General features: G+C 32.5%; 1 protein-coding gene and 1 non-coding gene across 2 annotated transcripts; one reads left to right on the top strand and one right to left on the bottom strand.

Annotated features, from left to right (window-relative positions):
• The first annotated feature begins 4856 nt into the window (after positions 1–4856).
• On the top strand, positions 4857–5019 carry LOC120216542. Its single transcript, XR_005525061.1, has one exon. It is a non-coding gene; the product is annotated as a U1 spliceosomal RNA (small nuclear RNA).
• A 12749-nt stretch (positions 5020–17768) lies between these two features.
• On the bottom strand, positions 17769–19124 carry LOC120216464 (transcription factor bHLH93-like). The gene is made up of 4 exons (XM_039213885.1): positions 18502–19124; positions 18247–18414; positions 17998–18165; positions 17769–17903 (listed from the first exon to the last, which is right to left on the bottom strand). The coding sequence occupies exons 1-4, from the start codon at positions 19099–19101 to the stop codon at positions 17817–17819; spliced, it is 1023 nt and encodes a 340-aa protein (XP_039069816.1). The 5' UTR covers positions 19102–19124; the 3' UTR covers positions 17769–17816.
• Between the last annotated feature and the right edge of the window lie 8718 nt (positions 19125–27842).

The following is a 27842-nucleotide window of genomic DNA, read 5'->3' as shown; positions in this document are numbered from 1 at the left end:
CGTGGGAGGCAACCCGTTCAATTTTATTTTTCGCATGTTTTATTTCATTTAATTTAATTTCCAGTTTTTGTTTTATGCTTATTTTATTTTCTTTACAGATTCGAATTCCGATCGAATATATAATGAAATAACATTGTCTTACGTCTTGAGACAAGAAGCAGGCGCACGTTAGTATAGCCCAACCCCATTTGGCGCAGATCAACAAATCCAATAGTCATATTTTTTCCAGCTTCTGGCGCTATCTCCAATTTGGGTGGCTTTCAAATTCTTTTTCAACTTGCGGCAGGGCCCACCTTATTATCTCTATATTACCTTTTTAAATCAAATATAATCACCTTCATTCTAAAACTTCTTATGGTTCCCACTTGTTAAAAAAACCCAAATGTTTTTAGTTGACCGACTACTTTTTCTATTATATTATATCCTTCCATGAACCCACCTATAACTTTCAACCTCTTTTAAACTCAAATTCTCCCTTTTTCTTTATATCCCACGTAACCTAGCCCCCATTTTTCCCTCCCCAGCCGTACAATAAGCAATACTTCTTCTTCTTTTTCTTCTTCTTTTTCTTTTTCTTTCACCAATCGGACTCCACACCAATTGTGTCACTGCCGCTGAATCGTTGCGCCACTGCATCCACACCGACCTTCTTGTTTTTCTTTAATACAAGATGGTGAGAATGTGCAACCAATCCAACCAAGGTGCCCATATGTCGCTCAATCATGATGATTATTTGAGGTTTTTTCTTATCGTTGCCCGGGCTCATCTCAACGTGGCCGCGGTCGCCACTAGATCGGGGAGTATTCATTTTCTCTCTCTTTGTTTTTAAATTTGATATACGATTTGGGAAAAAATGGATTAAGTGATGAGGAAAAATAAGCATGTCAAATTTTTTCTTGACTTGTTTGATTGTTTGAAATTGAGTTATTCTGATATTGATATGTTGGGATCGTTGGTTGCTATTCTTGAACTTCACTTTATACTCTTGCTTTCTTTTGGATTGTGACCATGTTTTGATTGAATTTAATTTTCATGATGGTGATTTGTATAGCTGGTGAATTTTGTGTTGAGTATAGTTATTTCATGCTTTTGTTGATAGAGATGCACTTGACTCAGTGCATATAAACTTTTATTGTGAGATTCGAGACTAAAGGGCATACATTTTCTTTCTTTCTCATTGTTTGATTTGAGTGTGCCGGACTAATTAGGATATTCTAGAACTTGTAATCACAATGCATATCGAGATTACATGTTGAACGTAATGTTTTAATGTGATAGGGGCACTAGGATAAATCCACTTTTCCCAAAAAGCCTACCCATTTATATATCTACTAATGAACCACATTTGAGTTTATTTCTCTTTCTTTGTTTTACACCCCATAATTAAACCCAAAGCCTTTTTTTATTTTCTCTATCTTTTCACATCCTTATCGAGACTTTAGGTATGTATCATTCTTGTCCCACGAAGAAGAAAAAAAAGAAAAAAGGAAACGAAAAAAAAATCGCAAAAAAATTATACACAGTTCATTGTTTCAAACTGTAAAAAAAGGAAAAAAAACCTTTGTTTAAGTAAAAAAGAAGAAGAAGGAAATATTGATTATTTCAATTGCCTTTCATCTATTCTTTTTCCTTGTTTTATTTTTCATTGTGCTTCCTCTTAGTTCGTGGATTGTTCCTAATTATTTTGATATCTTGTTTTGGTATTTTAAACATTTATTTTCGGTCTTTTTCCCTACCCATACCTTAGCCACGTTACAACCCAGATGAAAGACCTCTTGACTTTTGCATCTTATTCAATTTAAAGTAGTGGAGATTGGATTTAATCACAAACTTATGGTAATACTTTGACTTGTTCTGGCTTGAGCGTTTCTTTGTTCTTAAACACTTGAGCAAAATGAGTGAATCCTTTGTGAGGGCATTAAGTCTTGCATCATGAGATTAGTGAGTTGTCATAATGTATTGTTTTGATTTAACTTATTTTCTAGTTTTGCCACATGCTTTTGTTTTCTAATTTCAATTTATTGTCTTGATTTAACTTGGACCGTTTTCATTCATTTTCGATGCAGGACATTGAATTCTAGAAATTATGCTAAGAACAACAAAATCGTGAATTTTTTTTATTTTCTGGATTCGTGGTCAGATTATTGGGCATGTCGCATCTAACGAGGCGATGAGTCAGCATATTCCAGAAGGTCCAGTCAGTGCTTCTAGAAGGACGAATGAATATTACTTGTTTTTTAAATTCGAATTCAAGTTAAACTCATATTTTAAGAACTCTAGTTTAAATATTTTTAAGAATTATCTTTAGGAACTATCTTTTGTTTTTAAGAATTATCTTTTATTTGTTTTTCGGATTTTTAGAAGGCTATAAATACCCCTTGGGGTAAGCCTAATGAAATCATCCTTTCTTTAGTTTAATAAAAATCATTTTTCTTTTCTTTAATTTTCTTTCAAGCCGTGGCTAAAGCGATGACTCAATTCTAACGTGAGAATTGAAAAGCACTTGAATAACTTCGGGATGTCTCACTCTGTTTTCTGGACTTATTTTCAAATAAAACCAATTTTCAAAACCAAAAAGTCAATGTTGGTCTGGATGTTGTTATGATTAATGTGGGAGGAAGGATCAACTTATTGAAGCACATTCGACTTCTTGGGAACACACTTAGCAAATTTGTTTGCTAAGAGAAAATTGAGATCAGAACCAGTTATGGTTGAAATAACATAATCTGAGTCGACAACTTTTTGAACCTCAATGTTTTTAGATCTACAACATTGTTGTTGCTTAGATCAATCTACAAACATATATTAAAGATTGTACTTGGGTATTCGATATACAAAGCATAGTCACTAGGATTTGTCCTTGTAGACAAAGTAATCGACATGAATCCCGAAAGAAAAATCTAATTCGATGATCCGAAGGAAATTGAGTTAAAGCGAAAGTCTAAGGTTGATTTTACCATATTGAATTTTCTTTTAAACTTTCTTTTTAATTTTATTTTTAATCTTCTTTGAAATTTTTTTATTTTTCTTTATTCTATTTTATTTCTCTTCATTTATAAATCTCCACCATTACTCAAATTATACTTCATCCACTTCTTGGCTCATATTTTAAACAAAGCATGAATAAAACAGAAAGTTTCTTTAGTCTCTGTGGAATCAACCCTTCTCTTTTACTACGTTAAATTTCCTTATTTATTAATTGAGAAGAATGAATTATTTTGACACAAAAAACGACCACGTCAGTTGCAAAATTCTATAGGACAATGATGCATGTTTGTTCTGATAAAATGGAGGCAGAACTTGGGTCTTGGAGCCAAAGAACTCTTATCTAGGATCTCACCCAGTTGTTAATTCATAATCTACAAAGACCTGTTATAATTTCCTGTTAAATCAACGAACACCCAGCCTGGATATAATAATAATAGGCCCATTTGAAGAAGCCCCTAGCTGATAAGATAAAAGGGTCAGAATTTGACAGAAAAGTCGTGATATGGTGAGTCTGAGTTTCTACCCTGGTAAAATGTCTGCAATCATTTTTAAGATTCTTTGACATGCCCACTGGAACTTGTCTCTACTCTCACAATTCAAAGAACCTATAAATATACCTTGAAGTTGAATAGCATTTTTAGGCCCAACTCAGGAAACGTACGACGTATAGAGCATGCAATGCTACAAATAATTGCAGCATGACACCACGTTCCTAAGAAATGAGAAAAGATTGGGATTAGGGGAACAAGGGGATGAGATTAAGACACAAAACGTCCGCAATATGAGGAAATGATAATGCAAACACGAGTCGAAGTCATTTATTTACTACTATTTCCATGCTGTCTACAGATATTTATCAATCATCAATCAACCTTTTCACATTTAGAAGACAGGCCAATGCAAACCTGCTTCAAAACTTTGTCCTCGACACCACGAAACACAATGTTAATCATATAGACAAGTTGATCCATATCAATGTCATAATTTGGAAGAGGAGAATAGATAGTTAATGCAAATGCCACTCATGCTTTTATATGTTTTCCCCTCTGGTGTTTCACTCCTACAATCATTTCAAGCCTTCTGATAGTCTATGCTTGTCAGAGGCACATAAAATGTGCATGGCCGCTTAATTTAGTGTGTTGGAAAAATGAAACCGGCTAAACGTCCAAGCTGTGCTTTTAATTCCTTTAGAGAAAAGTAAAATGTGGCTAGTTCTGTTGTGTATAGTTTAGATGTTGAATTTAACTGATATAAACTTGAAGCCAAATTACAACTTTAGGCTCGAGCCATTTGATATATTGGCATTTAATTTTTCCTTCAAAATCGGACTGTCTACCCCCTCTAACTGCCTTTAAATTACATATGGCAGAAAAATCAGCAGTAAGTTGATTCGCAAGAGTAAAGGGGGATATATGGCAGAAAAATCAGCAGTGAGTTGATTCGCAAGAGCAAAGGGGGACTATGGTACAACCTTCGAAGCAGCTCGAAGGGAACAGAAGCCCTCTTGCATGATGACCACATACTATTTCATTAGCAACTGGACATCAAGTTACCAGATTTTGAGCAATGGTTATATTAGAAGCTCATTGTTGGATTCCTGGTGAATCAAACCCCTACACGAGGGAGTTGGTGATCAGATCTGCATAACTGATTGAAGACCACCTGTTTAGGTTCAAGATTCAAATATTAGGATAGTCTTAATGGATTATTTGATGATATTTTAGGTTTAGTTAAGGATTTACCTTGGAATCCAAGTGAATATAGTCAGATCATGGAATCGTAAGTGAAGGGAAAAACAATTACTAGTTTGAGTAAAGCTATATTTTATGCTGAGGCAATATCCCACATTGAGTAAATACATGAGTGGACCACTTACCTGGACGTGGTCGATGGAGGATCATCAAGATTCATGGTCTAGGTAAGCGACCTCCATTGCACTTGGGAGTGGAGCTTGTCTATGGTCTCCCCATAGTTGGGAGAGCCTACGTCATAATTTGTGGTAGTGGGGGCCTGTGTTCGCGTGGCCCCCGTCCAATTTGAGATACAAAGATTCTTCTAGCTGGCATCCTCTGTTCTGTTCGTTTGACATTTAAATGGACTTGAAGTTTGGACTTTCCTGTAAATTCTGATGTGTTATTTCTGTAATCCGTAATAATAGGCTGTTAAGAGTTTAAAATGGGAATACCAAATTTATTTAATCTCAAAGAAGTTTCATAATGCATTGGCACATGATTTGTTTTTTAAATCTCACAACAGAGGGGGCTGTTCAAACAACATTTTCCCTTATTCAATCAAATTCAACACTAGACTAGTAATTTCGACAACTCATCCGTATGAAAGATTGACATACCGCTCGACAATTAATTTCTCATCTCCATTATATCATCGACATCTTTGAAGCTAGGATTTGTTACATTTCAGGGCTGCTGAATCAAACCAGGCTGTTGAATGAAACCCCTACGTGAGGGAGTTAGTGATCAGATCTGCATAAATGATCGAGGAGCTGAAGTTGGCCAATTTCTTGAATTTGAACATCTTTTGAGTTATCAGGAGATGGCCCGAGAGGGTGGTTGGGGTATTCTCCCTCATGAAAATTTAAAATTATCATATGTTTTAAATTTTTTCTATGTATTTTCCATTGAAAATATGTTTTCTTCCTCTTAGCATTTGGCCATTTTATAACTACGTCTAGAAGCTCGCCTACCCTAACATAAAATCCTACGTTTGTTCCTGGCTACTTGGGCTTAAGAAGTTTCTGAAGGATGCAATGTTGACAAATGTGGTTGCTGCATATGTGACTCATTTGCAAGGCCAAGAACAGAGAAGTGTAGATCTGCAAAAATGTATATACAAAAGAGAGATGAAAAACTCTATGTACACAAAATGATGCTTATAGTAAACGCCAAAAACTTTTAGAAGGTTGAAATGCATGTAAATTTGCCGAGTTGTTTCAAATTTGCCAAAAACTTCAAAGATTTCAATTATGTTCTATCCGATATTATTAAATGAATGAATGCCGTTATTAGAACAAAGGTGCCTTCAAAGATTTCAATTATGTTCACTCACTCAGTCACTTTGAACACCATTTAATAAAATATTTTAAATGCAACCTCCCAAACGGTATAAACACCAAAAAGGTAAAATGACATCAAAGGTCCCTATATTTTAAAAATATATATTTTGGTTCTCGTATTATTTTTTCTCTCAATATGTTCCTCTAATTCAGAAAATAAATTTAATGCGGCCATTTGACAAACATTTCTGTTGTTAACCGTTACGGTGCTAATGTGGCAAGCCATTGTGGTTGATGTAATGGTAGATAGACTAAATTGGTTTTTTGATTTTGTTCGAGGGTCAAATTGTTTTTTTTTTAATTTCAAGGGCTTATTTATTTTTTTTATAAAACAAAAGTTATTTTCAAATCTTAAATATAAAAAAGTTCAAATATTTTCAAAAAATAAATATTAAAAATAAATTTTAACAGAAGCCGCTAGTATTATTAAAAAAAATAAAAATATCCAAAATTACAATAAGAGTTTACAACTATCATCATAAACTAAATATATAATTTAGATTTTTCCTATAACATTGAAACTAGCCACTTTAGACCATATAAGGACCATACATGGAAAATGTTAAGAACTCAACCAAGAGACTAAAATAGATATGAATAAATCTGATTGCATCAGCAAACAAACTAAAAAAGGGAATTAAGCTATTGAAAGGCCACCGAGAACTGCAGATCAGAGCTGAGCGTCGTGAGAAACTATCCAAATTCAATCCAAAGGTCCATAGCAGGGAAGATCAACAAGATTTCGAATAAGAGCCATCTTGATCAGTTGTGATATCATCAAATCCAACATTGAGAAAATATAAATAAAAGAACGAACAAACAATCGAGATAAAAAATCAAAAAATGTGCCATAAAAGCAGAGATAAACGTACAACACATGTATAATTATTTTTATTAAAAAACAAAGTTGGTGTCGCCGCTGGCTGAAGAAAATCAAAGAAAAAAAGTTGATATGATCTATAAAAAACGATACAAACTCAAAGAAAAAATAAGAAAAAAATGAGGACAAAGGAGGGAGATAACCTTAAAAATAAAAAAAATAAATTACTAAAAAATCGAATATACATAATAAAAATACTAAACCTATTATAAAAAATTAAATTTTTTTGAATATATATCATAGATTATAAAATGATAACTTATAAATTATTCAAAATTTTAAAAAATATTTTTAAATATATTATACATAATATATATAATATGCATATCGTCAACACTTATACAAAGTATTCTTACTAGATTAATCGTGTCACACCCTAAAATCTTGATTAATATTTTAGTCTTTATAATTCAAAAATTTTATTGGCTTAAATTTTTATTTCTGGTATTAAATAGAATAAATGTCGTTTTTGGATATACTTTCTGAAAATCTTATAAATTTTAAAGGCAGTTTTATAAGTTCTAAAACCTTTGGAGATCTTTTTCGTGATTAATCTATAAGTGAAATTGAAATTCAATTTTACTGAAACTCTGACCGGCACGTATCTTTTCCTATATATATATATATATATATATATATATATATATCACCTAAAATGGAAAACCTAATATTCTCTCACGCCCCTTTGTCTTCATAAACCTCACCATGATTTTCAATGGAAATTGCACTCTCACATTTTGTTTTTAATTCAAATCAAAGCTACATCTCTCTACTTTGACAAAAGCAATCGATCTCAAGTCCTCCATCTCTTGTGCGCCAAAGGCATAGATAGAAATGGTACGAGTATAAATTGGAATCAAGGCGAAGTGATCGTAGAATTTTAACGGTTTTGAGTGGTAATTATACGATGTGTCTTTATCGTGCTATAACTACTTTAATTCTGTTTAATTAATTTTATTGTGGAATCCAGAATTTATTAAATGTTGATTAATGTTATGCTGTTATACTATTATATATGAATTTATGTGTGTCTTTGTCTGTGTTACTATAGTTTGTGTTCTAAACTGCATAATTTATTAATTTCATACCAAATCTGTTTTTGAATTATCTGTGAGATGTTGGAACCATGTATTCCTGAATTATATGTTAGGTGTCCCAACAACACATTTATGAAAGATATGTTTCTTTCTGAACAATACAATTTTTAAACTGTGACTGTCTTAACGATATATTTTCTGAACTACGACTATTTGTATTTGTGCATACTCTTAAAACTACTTTTGTAACGCCGTGGATCTCGGGTTAGGAGATTTGGTCTAACCCAAGATGGACCTTGTAATACCCCAAATATTGGTTAGTGACTAAAAAGCAAGCTTTGAAAGTTTAGTGACCAAAGTATAAATTTGTAAAAGTTTAGGGATAAAAAATATAATTTTTAAAAGTTATATATTTTGGTCTGTAAATGAATAGTTTGTCCCGAAATAAATGTTTTCGTGGGAATCATAATTTTGATTCGGGATTTATACTAAAAACTATAAAGTAATAAAGTGAAGTAAGAAATCAGATAATCGGATCGAACCAAAATTTCACGAAAATTTGAACGATACTAGATAAAGGTTGGAAATATTATTTCCATATTTTAGAACAGTGAAATTTAATATGGATAAGTGGAAATGAAGTTAATTTTCCTTATTTAGCCGAATTTGGGAAACTTTGGTGACCAAATGAACTACAAGTTGGTTCATCTTTGACTAATGAGATATATTTCAATGGCAAAAGGTAATTATCAAGATTCATTAATGGAAAATTTGGGATTTCTCATAAAATGAATTTTAAATTAGGATAAAGCCATGTGTTTAAGTGATAATTAGGAAGGGGAAAAAAGAGAAATTTCCAGCCTTCTTCTTCCTCAAACTGTGAACTCCATGGAAGGTAAGGAAATTATTTTCAATTTCACTTTTAGGCTTATTTAATTGATTTTTGGATTAAGTTATTAGATATATAATTAATCTTCGTGAAATTCTCTATCATTTGGTATAAAAAGTTCATGGAAACATGCTTGGATGATGAATTTTATGATTTGGGTGGTTGACTAACAAGTTGGGTTTTGGTGATTTAAAGCTTGATTTTTATGTTATTGATGTTGTATATTAATTTACAAGTCTTGGTGATGAACAAAATCAAGTATAAAAGTTTATATGGGTTTTGGCTAAGTTAGAGATTATTGGGAAAATTGGTTGAATTTTGATTTAATTTGATGTTATGATGATTAGAATTGCATGAATTTGATCTTGGGAGCTTGAATTCATGCTTGAAATTGAATGAAATCCTTGCCCTATTGCTTAATGAAGATTCGACCAAAGGGGGGAAATAGAGAAAAATTATTCAAAAATTTCCTACGGTTTAAAATTAATATTGTAATGATTCTACATGCTTTGGAAATTAATTTAGATCAATTTGGAACCTTGAGATAGAAAAAGGGATAGTTTGCAAGTTCTGATAATTGAGGGACATTTATGCATAAATGTGTAAATTGGAGTATTCAATGTTGAATTTTAAGTTAAATAAATGATTTGGGATCAAAGTGTAAATTTGGTGATGGAATTCGAATAGTCTCAAAAGTTGAGACTTAATTATGAATTTTCAAATGTGATGGTATTATTTTAGCATGAAATTTTAATGATGGAAATTTTAGTAATTTATGTGAAATGATCATAATGGTAAAAAATCATTATGAATTAAATGGAAATGTTGATATGAATTCAAAAAAGGAATTCATAATTAGTGGTTTAATTGTGAAATTTGCAAAAGTTGAAGGGAAGATGATGAAAATAAATATTTATGGAATCAAATGAAGATTTTTGGAAGTTGAAATTACTATGGATTTATGATTTAGTTTTGTATCGATTAAGTATCAATTTTATTTCTATAGACTTTTATATTTTTAAGTTTAGATTATGTCAATACGATACTAACATATAGTTTGAGTATTTTATGTTATTAAATGACGTTGTCAGACCACGATAAGTCTAGTGATCCAAGTGACTCGAAATGGGAAGGAAAAAGTGTGAGATTGAGAAGATTATCGTAGAAAAGGTTTAATAGTGAGGCAAATTTGAGTACATATTTAATTTGTATTTATGTTTTCTAATGAACTTTGGCTTGCGATGAGCGAGTGACGAAGTCACTATGGTAAGAAGTGACTCCTAAATGTTATGATATTTGTGATTCATGAATAAATGTTCATTTGGTAAGCTAATTGAATTATGGAATAAACTAAGGATGTTAATTAGGGAAAGCTGGCTAGAAATTATGATTTGAACAATAAGTTTAGAAAATCACCAAAAATTATACAGAAGTGATTAGATGATGATTTCTATACTGTTCGATTCATATATCAGTCTTGTTTTATTTAAAACAAGTGGCTATTGATTTCAAGGTGTACATGAAAAAATATAAATTTTTAATCAATGATAGGTCAGAAAATAGGGTAGCAAATGTAACACCCTAGGCCAGTACGACACACCGTCGACCGATTTAAGATGCTACACGGAACCGCCGAAGTGGTTGACCAACTTTTCTCTTACTTTCTTTAATTATAAAACAACTATAAAATAAACTGAAAAATAAATAAAATCTTTACACTAAAGAGATCCAAATTAAAATATTTACACTTTACAAAAATAATATAGACCGCTCTACTGAAACTACGACTCAACTGGACAATAAATTTTACAAATATACATGCCCTTTCAAAAATTCTGAGACATACTCTGAATCTGCACTGGTCTGAACTTGGTTTTGATCTATCTACTACTCCTCACCTGTTGGATCTACTAACCTGACCACAGAAACATCTGAAGGCTGAGCTAACTAACTCAGCTACACACTAATATCTGAAACATACTAACTTCATATCACTGAAAAGTTTAAGATATCAAGTCTACTGATACGATCTGCTTATCCTTACGATACTCACTCTCTAAATTACTTTAGACATCATGGTGCGACTGAGGGATTTATGCATCTCAGAGCTCACGCACCCATCTAGTTTACTGAGATATGTCCCCTGAAATTCTGCATCGGACACCATACCCCTGACTAACCCACCCTTGAGAGTTTCAAGCCTCGGCCTTAGTTAGTCGATTTTAAGGGCCTTGCGCCCTACCTAAGGATATCCAGACTGTATCTATACTTTCGACTCCGCTCGCTTTTCTAAAGGAACTCGGGTGTCCAAATCATTTCCCGAGCATTAAACAAGGCTAGTATTATTTATCCCTAATTATTTGGTTTCTACATTTGAATTAACATTAATATTGTTCCACTTGTAGTCTTATTTGTTGATATAATGAAGTGTTAGGATACCTCATGTCTAAATCCCTAAAAAATTGACCTTCCCCCCATAATAGACTGAAAGTATCGATACTATCCCTGGAGTATCGATACTATCCCTGGAGTATCGATACTCCTACTAAAGTTTCGATACTTTATATAAGTATCGACATTTTTAGCCCTCTGTTCTGGCAAGTTTCTATACTTGCCTGGGAGTTTCGATACTATTCCTAAAGTTTCATGTTAATTTATTCTTTATTTAAGCTTAAATGAATTTAAAATTCATTTGATTGAGAAGTGACCATTTTACCATTAATGAAACCTTATAATTACCATCATACCAAGCTATATAACTCTTATCGTCTTTCCAAAGTCAAAGATGAACAAATTATTTTATCCTTTGTCATTTTATCCATGCAATTTCCCAAAATTTTCAATATTACCACTTAAATCCAACGATCCAAATTAAACATGTAAATAAATCCTCAAATCTAATGGTTTATATTTTTTTCCATCATTTTAAAATGTGAAAATAATATTTTAAGCTTAATTTATCATTATTCAATTTTCTCAAAATTTCTATTCAATCCGATTTATCAAAATTTTACCTAACTTTAATACTTTAAAGCTTTTAACCCAAATTTCGAATCAATAATATGATTCCCACCAAAACGTCATTCTTGGGGATGAAATATTCATTTTTAGGGTCAAAATACATACCTTTTAAAATTATATATTTGGTCCATGAACTTTAAAAATTACCTTTTTGGTCCCTAAACTTTATACTTTTGTCACTAAACTTTCAAAAATTACATTTTGGCCACTAACCAAAATTTTGGGGTATTACAAGTTTTCTCATTACTTTTTGCATGCTGAATTAATTTTCGGGCTTTCCAAATTCCCCACTCGCTGACATTGATAATCTGTTGAAAGAAAACATTGGTAAAAAAAAACTTATTGAGAAGAAATTTAAAGAGAATAAAAAAGTTGACCTACCAATAGCATCACCACATAGATGGGATTTATTCTACTTCAGCGCAATGAGCTGCTGGCAACATTCTCTTTATTGAGGTCTGGTGATCCGATGTAAATATGTGCAATATGAGCTTTTTTTGGCCAGCCGTCACCTGTATTTTTCTTGTGATGTTCTTCAAGCCTAGGACACTCTTGAATAGAAAGACGTTGGAGATTGCTGAGACATTGAAGATTCTCAGGAAGTGATGTGATATTAGGACAATCCTGACAATCTTATATTGCCAAGGATCTTAGAAGTGAAAGATTTAAGATCCACTCAGGCAACACATTTAAGCCAGGGCAACCATGGATTTCCAGACTAAGCAGTGTCTTGACATACTAAATACTATCAGGCAGAAATGATAGCTGTGGACAGCTTAAAATGCACAAACTCCTCAGAATGGTTTTGCCACTCATTTGGCAAAGAAACCAAACTTGGACAATACATTATCGTTAAAAGCTCGAGAGAGCTAAGATGTTGCAGTCCAATTGGTAACAAGCTTATGTTACGGCAGTTCTCAATGGATAAATGTTTAAGGAAGATTAACCCGGATATAATCTGGGGTGGAGCAGAAAGGCTATGACGTTCACTGATCTTCAGAGACTGTAGGCAGCTGAGGTTTTGCAATTACTGTGGCAGAGATACGTGCTCCTCGCACCAACGAATTGTCAATGTTTTTAGAGAGACGAGGTTCCCCAAACTAGGAGGGATGTACCGAAGATTGGGACAAGAACTGTTGGTTAGAGAGATGAGATTGACATTGTTTTGAAGCAAGTGATCCAATAGAATCAACTGTCCTGTAAAAAATCAATAACTAGGATAGAAAGTGAGGATACATTTATCACCGATGTTAGCGAAGTTTCATGGCAGTTCCGTAATTTTAAATACTTAACTGAAGGAAATTGCGGCATGTTCTTCAACCTAGGGCATTTATTGATAGTTAATTTAACAAGTGACTGAAATTCTTTCCCCCCATTTATGCTCCACCAGAGTTCCAAATCAGGGAAGTCTATGAGAGTTAGCTTCTTTAACGACCCAAACAAATCTCCTCGTGTATTCTCCATAGAACTCACGGCCAATAGTCTTCACAACATTCATTCGACACATGTAGATAAGCTCTAGGAAATGAAATTCCCCTAAAGTAGGGAGATGGTGACATGTTTTGCAGTTGATCGACCCCAATTTAGTTAAGCCTAGAAGTTTGAGAGTACACATCCATACGATATCTGGAAGAGAATGACAATAAACAATCCTCCAAGTACCAATCATAAATCCTATAAGTCTGAGTAATTTGAAAAGACAGAAACTAGGAAATGAGCTACGAAGCCTAGTGTGTCCTCTAAAGTAAAGTAGATATCGAAGCATATGCAAAACAATGCAATTAAAGTATAAAATTAAATCTGAATTTAATGAACAGAAAGCATAACCAATGACACCCTATTTTACCTTTCGCTATAGTTAAACATAATGGGGATATAATCCCATGAAGATGTCATAACGAGGAATTAATCACATGCAGATGTCAGAACAGAGAACTAATCCCATGCAGATGTCAGAACGAGGAACTAATCCCATGCAGATGTCAGAAGGGTCAACTAATCCCATGCAGATGTCAGAAAGGGGAACCAATCCCATGTAGATGTCATAATTGAGAATTAATACCATGCAGATCAGAAATACATCAATAAGCAGATAAAAAGTGGTGCGACATTATTCAAAAATATGAATGATATAGGTAAGTGCAACCAAATTACAAACATACTTTAAGCAGAAGTATTAACATAGCAGTCTAACATATCCGAGTATCAATTAGGTAAAGAATACACACCTAAAGAAGATACTCGATGTCAGCTAAGCCTTACGCTTCTCACGGTCAGTAGTATTAGGTCCTGCGGATCGAGAACATAAAATAATACTCTACCATAAATACGGATTCCAACTACTAAATAGAATATGCCATAAAATACAAATCTAATACTTACGCGTATCTCAGGACAAGTGATCAAAATCGAATTAAGGAGGGCGAGACTGATCAGGGTCAATTGGAGAGCGCTCCAGAGATGTGAGGATACCTTCAGAAAATTAAACCCAAAAGTGAATTCAAAACCCCACACTTTACTTAACATAATTAAGATTTAATATTAAAAATTGAGGTAAAACATGTCTTTCGGGTCATAATTTATCCAAACTTATTGTGAAAACGGAATCAGGATGTCGAAAAACATAAAGATAGGGGGTTTTGGAAAAAGTCAACGGTCAAAGTCAATGGTCAAAGTCAAAGTCAATGGTCAAAAGATCAACGATCAACGATCAAAGTCAATGATCAACGGGTCAGATCGGATTACCGATTCAGCCAGTTCGGTTTAAGGGTGACCGATTCAGCCGATTCGGTCCAAGGGTGATTGGTTCGGCCGGTTCAAAACTGTCGAAACATTCCCACACGTGCACGACGACACGTGTGGGCGCGTGGAATATCGTTCGGCAGCGATTTTCACACCAAAATTTCCAGAAAATTAATTCAAAGCATGGGAAATAACTTATCGGGGTTGGTTTACAGAAACAACGTCAGAAAATGGGTTTCTTTAACAAAACCCGAAACTATTTCCTCCCCGATAATTCCAACACCAATTGCAATAAAAAAAACGGTGACCACTGGACGAACGGGCATGACACGACGAACAACGGGGTACTGGAGGTGTAAACCACAACCAATGGAATTGACAAACAAAATGAATTAAAGCCAAAAGCGATGCTTACATTTTTATTTTAAAAGAGAGGGAGAGAAAGACTAAGGTGGTGTTTGTTTTTGCATAGGTAAAAGGTCTGCAATCTGCGGACTACATCTGCAGGCATCTGCAGCAGAAGAGGTTGACCAAAAGTCTGTAGTCTGCAAGAAGAAAACTGTTTGTTTTTTAACGTCTGCAGACTGCTAAAATTAACTGAAATATAAATAAACTGATTTTTTAAACTATACTCAAATAACCATTTTTTCTATTAATTTTTAAAAATTATAAAATGTCATTAAATTTAATGAATTATTAAAAAATAGTCACTATAATGTTGTAATAAATTATAAAAGTTCGATAATATAATAATTATTTTATAGTATTTAGATAAACTTATTAATAATTTTATAATCTTTTAATAAATTTAATAAGTATTTTATAATTTTTTAAACTTTATTGACGAAATGATCATTTGTATATAACTCAACGATATCTAATATACTTTATTTGAAAAAATATTAAATAAATAATATACGAATTTTATTATTATAAATTATTACATCTACGGACTATTAGATTTTGGTTTTAATATTATATATCATTTTAAAAATTATTATTAAATCAATCGATAATGAAATCAATTTGATTTTAATTCAATCTGATTGTTTCGTTTAAGTAATTGTTAAAAAATTATATTTTAATTCTCAATTATTATCGATTCACAAATATATCAATACTCGATTTTATAATATCATTTAAATCATCTTAATTTATTCGAGTGGTACAATTCGATTCTAGTAACATCAAAAAATATATATAATATATACTTCATATAATATACATCAATTAGTATTTTTCTATTTAGAAAAAATATATTTGTTTTTTATTTATTTATTCTGTATAAAGGGACTTTCGTACTTTACCAGAATTAAACGATAAGAATCAGATTTTTCAATAGTGTGAATATTTTTTTATTAAAACATTTATTTTGTCTTTTAATGCTAATAATTGTATGTCCCCGTGATTTTCTAAGTTTTTATATAAAAAAAAAGTTTACTAAGTTTAATTGTATAATATTTTTTTACTAAGTATAATATATTTTTTCAAATAAAGTATATTAGATATCGTTGAGTTATATACAAATGATCATTTTCGTCAATAAAGTTTAAAAAAATATAAAATACTTATTAAATTTATTAAAAGATTATAAAATTATTAATAAATTTATCTAAATACTATAAAATAATTATTATATTATCCAACTTTTATAATTTATTACAACAATATAGTGACTATTTTGTAATAATTCATTAAATTTAATGACATTTTATAATTTTTAAAAAATTTATAGAAAAAAATGGTTCTTTGAAGAGGTTAGAAGAGCTTTGAAGACATAGGTCAACGTCTACGCCAAGAAGAGGACGCGCAGACGTTAAAAGAGTTTCTGTCTTCTAAAAAACAAACGGTCTACGAAGCGCAATGTCTGCGCGTGGTCTGCGCAGCGCAAACATAAGAGCTTTGAAAACCTTAAACAGTGAAAACAAACACCACCTAAGGCACGATCGGGATTTTCAGCAGGAAAATGAGAGAAAAATAGGAAGGGAGTTTTAAACCCACCTATGGGCATATTATATCCTAAGCCCCTGAACTTTCAGAAATTAATGATTAAGTATTATTATTTTTAAACCTTTTAATTTAGCCCATAACAACTAGGGTGTGACAGGTTTCTTAACATGATATATGTGTAATGTAATCAAAAGTACTTTAAGGTTATATGAAATAAATTATAGGATAAGTTATATATTTAATAATTAATCTATTATGTTATTTTTATTCTATTCGTTTAATTATTTTTTCCAAAATTTAACTTTTTTAAATAGTATAAGATGAATTCACTTAATATTTTTTAATAATTAATAAAAAAAATTAAATGATGAAAGAATAAAAAAATATTATAAGAATAATAAAATGACCAAAATGATGAATTCGTTGTAAAACTGGGATCGGAACATATTTTAAGCCTAAACAATTGATGAAATTTAACATTTGGTATAAAAATCCTTTTAAGAAAAAAACATTTGGCATAAAAAGGAGTAAAATTGATTTGTTTCTATATACATACATGTGTGTTTGTTTTGGGTTCACATCCCAATACAGATTTTCTTGCAAAGATCCCCAAGAAAAACTGCAGGGTTTTGCACTCGGTCTCTATTTCTTGTCATATATCGGCATATGTCAACACCATCCTGCCGTGTAATATAACAAACATTTTTACAAACCCTTAATCATTCAAAGTCAACTTGTATTTTCGCAGAGCTGTCTCTGCCCGAAGAAACCATGAAACATCCGCAACTTGAGTCCCGAAAACAAAGCATATATGACACAATGGATGTGAAATTTTATATTAAAGGTATAAATTTAAAATTTTATGTTAAAATTTTAAGGGGTATAAAATCAAATTATCGATTAAAATATAAAAAATATTTATTTTATATGAAGGTTTAAAATATTTAAATGATAAGATGACATCCTAACATCATTTAGTCTATCCCTGATGGTAATAACACTTTGCAATTACAGAGAAGCTAAACCATATCCAATGCATGAGATATGCAATTAGATCAGTCTCTCGAAGCTCTTTAAATCACACACTCAAATTTGGATGAGAAAAAGAGAGGAAAATGCCAATAAAGAACTGCAATTCAAAAGCTCATTCAACAAATTACAGAGAATTGGAAACAAAAAGAATGAAATAAAATGAAAACAAAAAGCTGCTCGTCTCGTGGTCCTTTAATTTTGTTCCTACGAACATCTTCCTGCATAGCCAGCATTTCTAAACAATGTTTGCTTTATGGCTTCAGAACTTATTGATGCTCTATGTTTCAAGTCCTGCATTAATGACCAAAACGTCTGTAAGAACATAACAAAGAACTAATTCTGAGACATTAGCAATTTTGGTTTTCCCTTTTATCATTGTTATTACCTCTGAGCAAGATGCTTGCATCGCAAAATCGTTGAAGCAACTAATAACACACTGTTCAACCTCAAGGCCTAATGCTTCCAACGTTGTTAAAGTCGATAACAGAAATCCTTGTTTCCCCGTGAAACAAATCTCAATCCTCGTACCCACACTGCTTCTTTCCACCTCAAACTGCAGGAAAACAACTTTAGGGACTTCCTTCAGGGTTTGGAAATAAGGTTTCACTAAAAATGTTGCAGAAAAATTCAGCACCTTTGGTGTCTTTCTGACTGAGATTTCATTTGGTTTAACTTCATTGAAAATGTGAGCCACATTTAACTCATTTGAGCCTGCTGCGATCTCCTGCTGCAAACTTTTTATCCTCTCGAGGAGCTCCTTGGTGTAATCTATGGTATCTCCAAGTATGGATGTCCTATCCATCTGTTAAAGCATCAATGGAAACAGAAACCAGTTTAGCCCCCTCAAAAAACAAACAACTTTCATTTTGACAGTAAACGGCTGTCTTACCTTGCTTATCTTAGGGACAATTGATCTTAACATCCAAAGGCGGTCGTTTAGCCGCTTCCTTCTCCGTCTTTCCGCCATTAGATTCTTCGAAGGCTGACCCTTTAATTTCTTGACTCGATTGTTGCGGTCCGTAGTGCTGCATGTCCCCATGTTGAAAACCAGCGCTTCACGTGATTGAATAGGTTCAACTTTGCAAGCAGCAGCTGCTTGGGCATCCAACATGTGAAGTGTTTCAACGAGGAAGCCGGATTCCGCTTCCTCCACCATGTTCAACCAGTGATAATCTTCTTGAACCGGAAACGGTGGTGTTTCGAATGTGCTGTTCGATGTGTCTGTCACTTGTTGTGCTGCCGAGAATTGATCACCGAATGGACCGTCGTAGACTCCGTTGAAGTTGAAACTCAAATCTTGCTCGAATGGCTGTGTAAATTCTTGGCAGGAGGAGTCAGGAAGAAAACCAGCAGCAGCAGCTGCATCATCAAAGCAATCGAAGTTGAAGCCATTAGAGAAAATGTTGTCCATTTCTGTTGGAACTGTGTCCCAATTGTCTCTTCTTAGAGCTAATAATTCCTCTAGGAATCCTTGTTCATTAGTATCCATCCCTCTCTCCTTTTTCTTGCCTTCTCTCTCTCTCTCTCTCTCTCTCTGGGGAATGCTATTATTATTACAAGATGGCTTGAGGAAATTAAAGTCCCAAACCAAGTTTAAGAATTTATAGCCACAACAGATTTGAAGTGGGAAAATAGTTGGAAATAAAATATTCAATCATGATTATTGTATGAAATTATATTGTATTTATTTCGCCTTTTAAAAGAGGCCTAAGATTGCGATGGAGTATGCTTATCCTTGGACTATTCAAATTTCAAATTACCATTTATTAATTAAAAAGCATTTCTATCTTCATTCAAACCTTAAACTGAGTATTATATTAAAAATATGAAATTTAAGCCTGACTGAAGAAAATACACATAACAGATTATCATGAATTTGTTTTGATTTATTTAAAAAGTTTATGATACAATATGTTTAGTGAAAAATTAAAATTAAAAGAAAAATAAAGATTTCTGTATATTTTTCATACTAATATTTGTTCATGTAAATATACATCAGCTCAGCTCAGCACCTTCCCACTGGTCCGTGCCATCAATCAGATTTGGCAAGAATGTTAGTTAACCGATGTTAAGATCCCGCGAATGTAATAAAGTTGCTGATGCAGTTGCAAAATTGACCTCACCAGAATCCTTCCAGACCTCTGTTCTGAACTCACCACCATCGCATCTTCATAATCTTCTATATAGGGGACTCCTCGGGTCCCCTGAATTGTAGACTGATTGTTATTTAATTTTCGGTTTATGTCCTTCTTTCAATTCCAAAAAAATAACAATAAAAAAATCAGGACATGATTTGGTGTAGAAGCCTGCGTCAAAGAGGGGTGATTTCGAGTCATTTTCACCGAAATCTCTCCAATAATTAAAAGAGAGAGAGAAAAGAGACGCATGATATTTTAATTAAATAAACTACTCAGCCAAGTTTGACCCATTGTATGTAGTTAATCATTGGGCCACGTAAGGCTGTTTGAATGCTTGCAAGTGAAGTGTTTTTTTTTTTCTAAAGTAGAATTATTCGGTTTTATTAATGAAACATGTACAAAATTATCACATAACTATCATTATGAATCTCGTTAAAAAAACATTTCTACACTTGATTAAAGGAAAAAAAAAGTGTTACATGGTTGAGGAGAAATAACACATCTATCATATTCAGCTACCACAAACTCTATCATCAGATTATACCCACTGTTAAAAATCAACATAGCAAGACCAGCAACCATCCTTAATCAAACCAATGCCATACGTCACTACTATAGGTACTCGGCAGCAATTTCATAAATGATACACCATCAAACAATCACTATCAACTTAAGCCTTATGCCAGCCTTATGAGTAGGCAAGTGAACTTGATTACATGACGACAGATAATCAAGACTGCAGCCTTTTTTATAATCAACACTTCAAATCAATAGGGGTTGTACGATGAGTTTTCATTTTCATCACCATTAATTAACAATTATTGTTATTATACCACTGCAAGTTGTAGCAATGAATTAACTTCATCTACGAACGAAATAACTGAAATCAATACATTCAAAAACCCTATGTGCTCTTGCATGAATAGTACGTATACGGTTGTTTCACGTTAAGAGAATGGTCAAACTTTGAATATTAGTTCAATTTAATTAAATACTCAAAATGGATTAAAGGTGCGGAACTCATAATTCGATAAAAAATTAAAAATATTTTAATTTTTTTAATTAATTATTGATATCCGGTCTATTGATCAATTAATATATATCAGATTTTGCAAAGGCCAATTATGAGGATGAACAATCCAACCCAATTTGCTCCATATACAAAAGCAACCATTGATCTTGTTGAAAAAAAATATTTTAAGTAAACGACAAGAGAATATTATTGTGATGTACAAAAATAATTTATCCTACACCAATTTAATTAATTAGCAATAATTATAACAACAAATATTTCATTTTAATTATATGATATTCAAGGTTATAATCTAATTAAATGTTTTTTTCTTATTTAACTATGTCCTACTCAAGAGTTTTGAGCTCGACTTTGTATAAGAAAAAGTCTCATCTAGTTGTTTCATGTCATCTTAATACCGTTCAAGACATGTCCACGTACATGGTCGTACAATATGTTGTGGCTGCTATTCGTCGCCTTTGCTAAAAAAACAAGTAACTAACAGTGGGATTTGAAATATTTACGGGTTAAAAGTCTTCATTAATTAATGTAATTATGACTTATTAACTTCATAATATATATATATAGTGTGTCGTCTCTCCATCAATGATCTCGTCACCTACTGATAACTTTGATGTAAACATAAACTTGATGCTATACACACTTATAATGTATATGTTAGCAATATTAAATTTACATTTCTAGCCATGCAATTTTTAATCAAGGTTAAGAAATTTTCTATAGAAGAATAATTTGTGGGATCAAATTGGGATTTTTTAGGGGAAATATTACAAGTAAACATAAAAAATGAGCTTATTAAATTATTTTTATACATTATATTGTCATAATTAAATTTTGCGAACAACTCAGCATAATTTATACATCAAAATAAATATTAGCAAACATCATTGCATTTTATGAATTATTATGCATCCATAATCGATATGCATATCTTCTATAATTGTGCTTGCTTTAGGAATTAAGGTTTAATAATTTATCAATATATAAATCGTGTCATTATATTAACACTACTGGCCTTTTTTAAAATTTTTATGGTTAAAGTTTTATGATTCAAATTTCATGTTAATCTAAACTGAAAAATTTATGCTGTAACCTAATTGACGAAGATATAAAATTGGGAGGAAAAAATAGTGATAGATACGGAGGCTCGTAAATTGAGGATATTTCCACACATTAAATCCGTACCAGACTATATTTTTTTACATTAGACATTGAGTATAGATTAAATAAAATCAAGATTGAGTAGAATTCTTATCATGTAAGTTTCCTTTATAATTGAATAATTACTCTTTTAAATACATAATAGGGATTACGGTTATGAGTTTGTCAATTAAGCCTTGGAAGTTGTGCATAAGCGCATTTCTCTTGCACTCTTATTACTTTTGGCATTAGTGAATTTCTATGTTTTTACTGTTTAAGATTTTCTCATAAAATTTTAATGTCCTGTTTTATTATACCGTGGTTTCTACTACTACTATTGTTATTATAATAATAATTATGATATTAGAATTCGAACTTAACCTTACAAGTTTAAATTTCTGGATTATAACAATTTATGCCAACACTCGTTGGCATAATAATAGATGATCTTAAATAATATGTTTTGACGCAATGATTTGCATATCTTGTAAATAGCTAAATAATATCAAAACTATCAATCAATAATATTAATATCATAAGCTTAATTGTAAAAGGGGATGGAAAGGTATTGATCTTTCGTATTTTTTGCTTATCATTTTGAAACTCTTTAATGAACTATATTGCAAGTAGCCAATTGTAGAATACATATTAGATATTCTTCCCAAAGTCATGGATTTCTAACCTCCTATATTGTAGACTATTTTACCCAAATATCATTAATAATTTCATAGGCGTATCTTATTAACAATTTAATAGATCATTTCGTACTGAAAACAACTAATATCATAATTAAGAAAAGGCTAACGGGAGATTGACGGTGGAACTTGGGGAGGGGAGACCCATAAATATTTGTATTTTATAATTGACAATGGCTCCCATCCACTAATATTATAGAAAGAATGAAAGTAGAAATGAAGTGAGGAGAAATTAGAAAATGGTGGTGAATTGAGAAAACCCACGGGCTGTTTCTCCCTACCGCCCCGACACTAAGCGGTTTTCTCAACAGAAAAATGTGCAGTGAAGCGGTTTTAACTCATCCCCGCCTTCACTTTCAACTTGACAGCCCACATCATCTCATTTTAGGGTTTTGTTATTTTGAGCGCAGAACACTAAAATCCATTTCTTTTTTCCTTCTTCTTCGATCTTATGATCTTGTTTTCTCCGTCTGAATTTGTCAGTTAGTGTCTTGTTTGCTAGTGGGATATTTCAATGGTAAGGGGATCCGAAGAAAATCATAAACAGTGCTGCCAATACAGGCTTTCTTGATCATTCAAGAAACGTAGGGTTATCTATTCTTCTTTTTATTTTTTATTAAATTGTAATATGATTATAAGTCGTATATATTTTATTAGTGCTCGAATTCAAGATCTCTAGAAACAACAACAATCATCTATATCCTCTTTAACTAATGAGATAGCTTGATTCGTGCTTATTATTATTCTTGTTATTTATTTTGGTTTGATTTTATTGTTCATATTATTTATTTTAATGTTCATATTTATTATTTATTTATTTAAATTAATCACTGATATTTAATATATTGACCGACTAATCTATATTGGGTATAGCATAATCGAGAGCGTCCCTCCAAACCCAGTTTGTTTCATTTGCAAATGTCAGAATTCAAACTCCTGATCTTACTTAAAAGATCTAGTGCCTCATCCTACTAGACCAACTTATTGTTGTTATTTATTTTTTGTTTCTTTAACAATATTGTTTTCAACACTGAAATTTATGTTATTTTTTTGAAAATGTAATTTATTTTATTAATTCAATAATTTAAAGCTAGTAAAAGACTAAAGAGAGAGAGTAACTTATAGGCCAACCCACAAACCAAATTTATCAAAAGACGTGTTGAGATCAAATTCTCATCTGCCACACAAAATAAGTTGTAAATTTACAAAGAAAAAAAATCCTTCATAAATTACAAAATAGTTATGTAACTTGATAATGATAAAATCTTAATGTTTGAAAATCCTTTATTTCATAATTTGTAGGCTAATTAATACAGCATTTCATATTGTTTTGAATAATTTTTTTTAATTTAGGGTACATACAAGATAATATATGTTCAAAAAGAACTCTCAATCATTTAATTTTGAACGTTTATATCTCTGATATTCATGGAGCTCGAAGATTAAATCTCAAATAATAAAAATAATTCTTTTATCACCTAAGTCACTTAGTTCGTGCAGTGTTTAAATAATTTTAAATACAATTTAAATATACATTTTGAACTACTTAATTGATTTTTCATGTTATAACTTATAAGAAACTAATTAAAAATGAGTTTCGTACCTGATCCTTTTTATTTATCTTATATTCGTTATTATAAATGCGAATTAGAATTTAGTTTTTCATATTAATTTGGAAAGTTTGTAATTAAACATATCAAATCCAAGCCTTGTCAGCCGCTAATATACCTTTAATTCAATAGCCTAGTGTAGCTAGAATTCTTATATATTTTTAGTCTGTATCGCCACTCTTAGCTGTCTAACATGCGAATATTGACAAAAAAATGAAGCTCCGTCTCCCTCACCGTGCCATCGTTGAGTTATTTTGTGCCCACGGGAAAAAGAAGAGTGTAGGCTATTGACGTTTAAACTGCCTATTGAAGAAAACTTAGAAAAAATAATGATAATAATAATAATAAGGGTATTTAATAGTCCCACCTCTTACTCTTTTGCATAACTAAGGTTAAAAATTTCCTTTGATTTAGTCGCCATCTTGTTGGGACTTGGGACTAAACCAATTATTGTTGAATTTACCTTCAAGACAAATTGCTTCTTTGTACTTCATGTTCAATCAGTCGTCTATACAATCATGAACTCTTTCCTATACAGTGAGAATGTGTTCAACTTATAATTGTTAAATTTATGTTTCTCTTCTTATATATATGGATATACAATTTTTAAGTACATTAAGTAGTATATACTTTGGATTAATCTAAGAGTGATTACAAGGTAGTATTTGTTCAAAGACTCTTAATTTATTTGACAATAAACGCTCGAACATCCCTGACATACAATGTGTTCGAACCTAAAATCTTTAGAAATAATAACCATCCATTTAACTACAAAATAACTTGGTTCAAGCAGTAGTAGACTTCTTTCACAAGCAAAGGTTAAAAGTTATCGCATGAGATCATGTTATATTAAAAATTAAATCAAAACCAATATATGTTACGCGTTTAACATTACTTGTATGATGTGTAGTAACATAATATGTGATTAAGTTTCAATTTTTTGTTTATCAATGACATCGTTGTTTAGGTCATAAAATCATTCCACTAATGTCATGACTGAACTCCTACACATATAAAATTACTAAAAGTTTACTTGTAACTTTTGTCTAACAATGAGGGATGAACTAAGGGGTGGGGTAGTCACTGTTGAAAGTAAACAAAACATGGGCGGCTAAATGGTCATATTTAGGTAGCCAACTTTTGTTGAATTTTTGGATGCTAAAACTATGCAATTAGTCATTGTAATTTAGGGTATTTATAAGATTAGTCCTTAAAGCTTCTACTATAACCCTAGCTCATTTAACTTCAAAACCATCCCAAAGCATTCTAGCTTTCTTCCAATACTAGAGAGAATTTAGAGAGTTTCTTGAGAGTTGTTTTCTCCTTTTTTTTATCAAGAGAGAATTATCATTGTTTTCTCCTTGGTAAATCGAGAGAGGTTGTAATTCCTATTTTCTCATAGTAAAATTCTTCTATCGTTGCCCGTGGTTTTTACCCTAATAATTTTAGGGGTTTTCCACGTAAATTTTGTGTCTCCTTTATCTTCATTTTTATTTTCTCAAATTATCAGTTGCGATTTTGCTCTATCCGATAGCCGTCTTCCGCAACAATTGGTATCAGAGCCAGATTTGAGTGTGTAATATCTGCTTATTGTCTTTGTGGTTGCCACCAAAAGGTGGATCCTCCAACATAAGAAAGTAAGAAGGTTTCAGCACCACATGTCTTTTTCTCCTCGATACTTGATAATACTTCATCTGCTAATGCTAGATGAAAGTTTGCCATAGCATTCCCGTCCATCTCGTTCCATTTGATGTCATCTGCGAAATCCACCGGCCTTTCATTGATAGCCGCTAGACACCGGTCTTTCCTTAAGATGGATAATACCTTCTTACTTTCGTGAAGGAATCATGAAGGTGTTCCGTGGAGCGCTTGTGGTGCTGAAAGGCGAAAAGATAGTAGCAAACTTGTACACACTGAAGGGAGAGACTTTGCTAGAAGCAGAAGCCTCTGTTGCCTCATGTAGTTCAGATTCGGCAATAATATGGTATCAGAAACTTGGACACATGTCAGAACAAGGAATGAAAGTCCTTGTAGAGCAAAAGCTACTTTCAGGCTTAACAAAGGTATTACTTCCTTTGTGTGAGCATTGCATAACAAGTAAGCAGCACCGGTTGAAATTCAACACATCAAATTCTAGAGGCAAAAGTGTTCTAAAATTGGTTCACTCTGACGTATGGCAAGCACCAGTAACATCCCTAGGTAGAGCAAAATACTTTGTCTCATTTATTGATGACTACTCCAGGAGATGTTGGGTGCACCCTATTAAGAAGAAGTCAGACGTGTTTTCAACTTTCAAAAACTTTAAAGCGTGGGTGGAACTTGATTCTGGAAATAAGATCAAGTGTTTCAGAATAGATAATGGAGGAGAATACACAAGCGAAGAATTTGATGATTTTTGCAGGAAAGAAGACATCAAAAGACAGTTCACAGTGGCGAACACTCCTCAACAAAATGGAGTGGCAGAGCGGATGAACAGAACCTTGTTAGAAAGAACAAGAGCAATGTTGAGGGATGCAGGCCTAGAAAAATCATTCTGGGCAGAAGCAGTCAATACCGCCTGTTATTTGGTGAATCGAGCTCCATCAACTGCAATAGAGCTGAAGACACCAATGGAGATGTGGACTGGTAAACCAGTTGATTATTCAAACCTCCATGTATTTGGAAGTATTGTGTACGTGATGTACAACGCCCAAGAAATTTCAAATCTGGATCCAAAATCCAAGAAATGCAAATTCTTGGGGTATGCTGATGGTGTAAAGGGGTATCGCTTGTGGGATCCCACTGCCCATAAAGTGATCATCAGCAGGGATGTTATATTTGTAGAGGATAAACTACAAAGAAAAGAAGACGATGATAGTGCTAAAAAGTCAGAGACTACACAGATACATGTGGAAAAGGAGGTTGAAGAAGGAGATTCTTCTGAAGCAGAACCAGCACATGATGAACAAGAACCAGAGAGTTTTGAAGCTCCAACAACTCGTCAATCAGATCGTGTGAGAAGACGTCCCAATTGGCACTCAGATTATGTTATAGAAGGTAATATTGCATACTGCCTTTTAACAGAGGACGGTGAGCCATCAACATACCAGGAGGCAATAAACAACTCAGATCCTTCACTATGGATGATGGCGATGCAAGAAGAAATTGAAGCCCTTCATAAAAATAATACATGGGACCTTGTGCCACTACCACAAGGAAAGAAGCCAATTGGTAACAAATGGGTCTTCAAAATCAAGCGAAATGGTGATGATCAAGTTGAGAGGTATCGTGCAAGACTGGTGGTCAAATGATATGCTCAAAAAGAATGTATTGATTTCAATGAAATATTTTCTCCTGTGGTTCGACTAACAACAATTCGAGTAGTTTTGGCAATGTGTGCTACATTGGACTTACATCTAGAGCAGCTAGATGTTAAAACAACTTTTCTTTATGGAAATCTTGAAGAAGAAATTTATATGCTCCAGCCTGAAGGTTTTGAAGAAAAAGAAAAGAATAACTTGGTTTGCAGGTTGAACAAATCTCTTTATGGTCTAAAGCAGGCGCCGAGGTGTTGGTACAAGAGATTTGATTCTTTCATTATGTGCCTTGGATACAACAGACTTAATGCAGACCCT

Source organism: Hibiscus syriacus, unplaced genomic scaffold (assembly GCF_006381635.1).
Source record: "Hibiscus syriacus cultivar Baekdansim isolate YM2019G1 unplaced genomic scaffold, ASM638163v2 tig00110160_pilon, whole genome shotgun sequence".
Taxonomy (NCBI): Eukaryota; Viridiplantae; Streptophyta; class Magnoliopsida; order Malvales; family Malvaceae; genus Hibiscus; species Hibiscus syriacus.
The sequence above is the reverse complement of the archived record's forward strand: the minus strand, read 5'-3'. Positions and strand labels throughout refer to the sequence as shown.

Coding starts and splice junctions, on each gene's coding strand:
- LOC120216464 (XM_039213885.1), bottom strand. CDS start 19,101: ATGGATACTAATGAACAAGGATTCCTAGAGGAATTATTAGCTCTAAGA. Junction 18,415..18,501: donor TTGTCCCTAAGATAAGCAAG/GTAAGACAGCCG, acceptor ATGCTTTAACAG/ATGGATAGGACATCCATACT. Junction 17,904..17,997: donor TGCAAGCATCTTGCTCAGAG/GTAATAACAATG, acceptor TCATTAATGCAG/GACTTGAAACATAGAGCATC.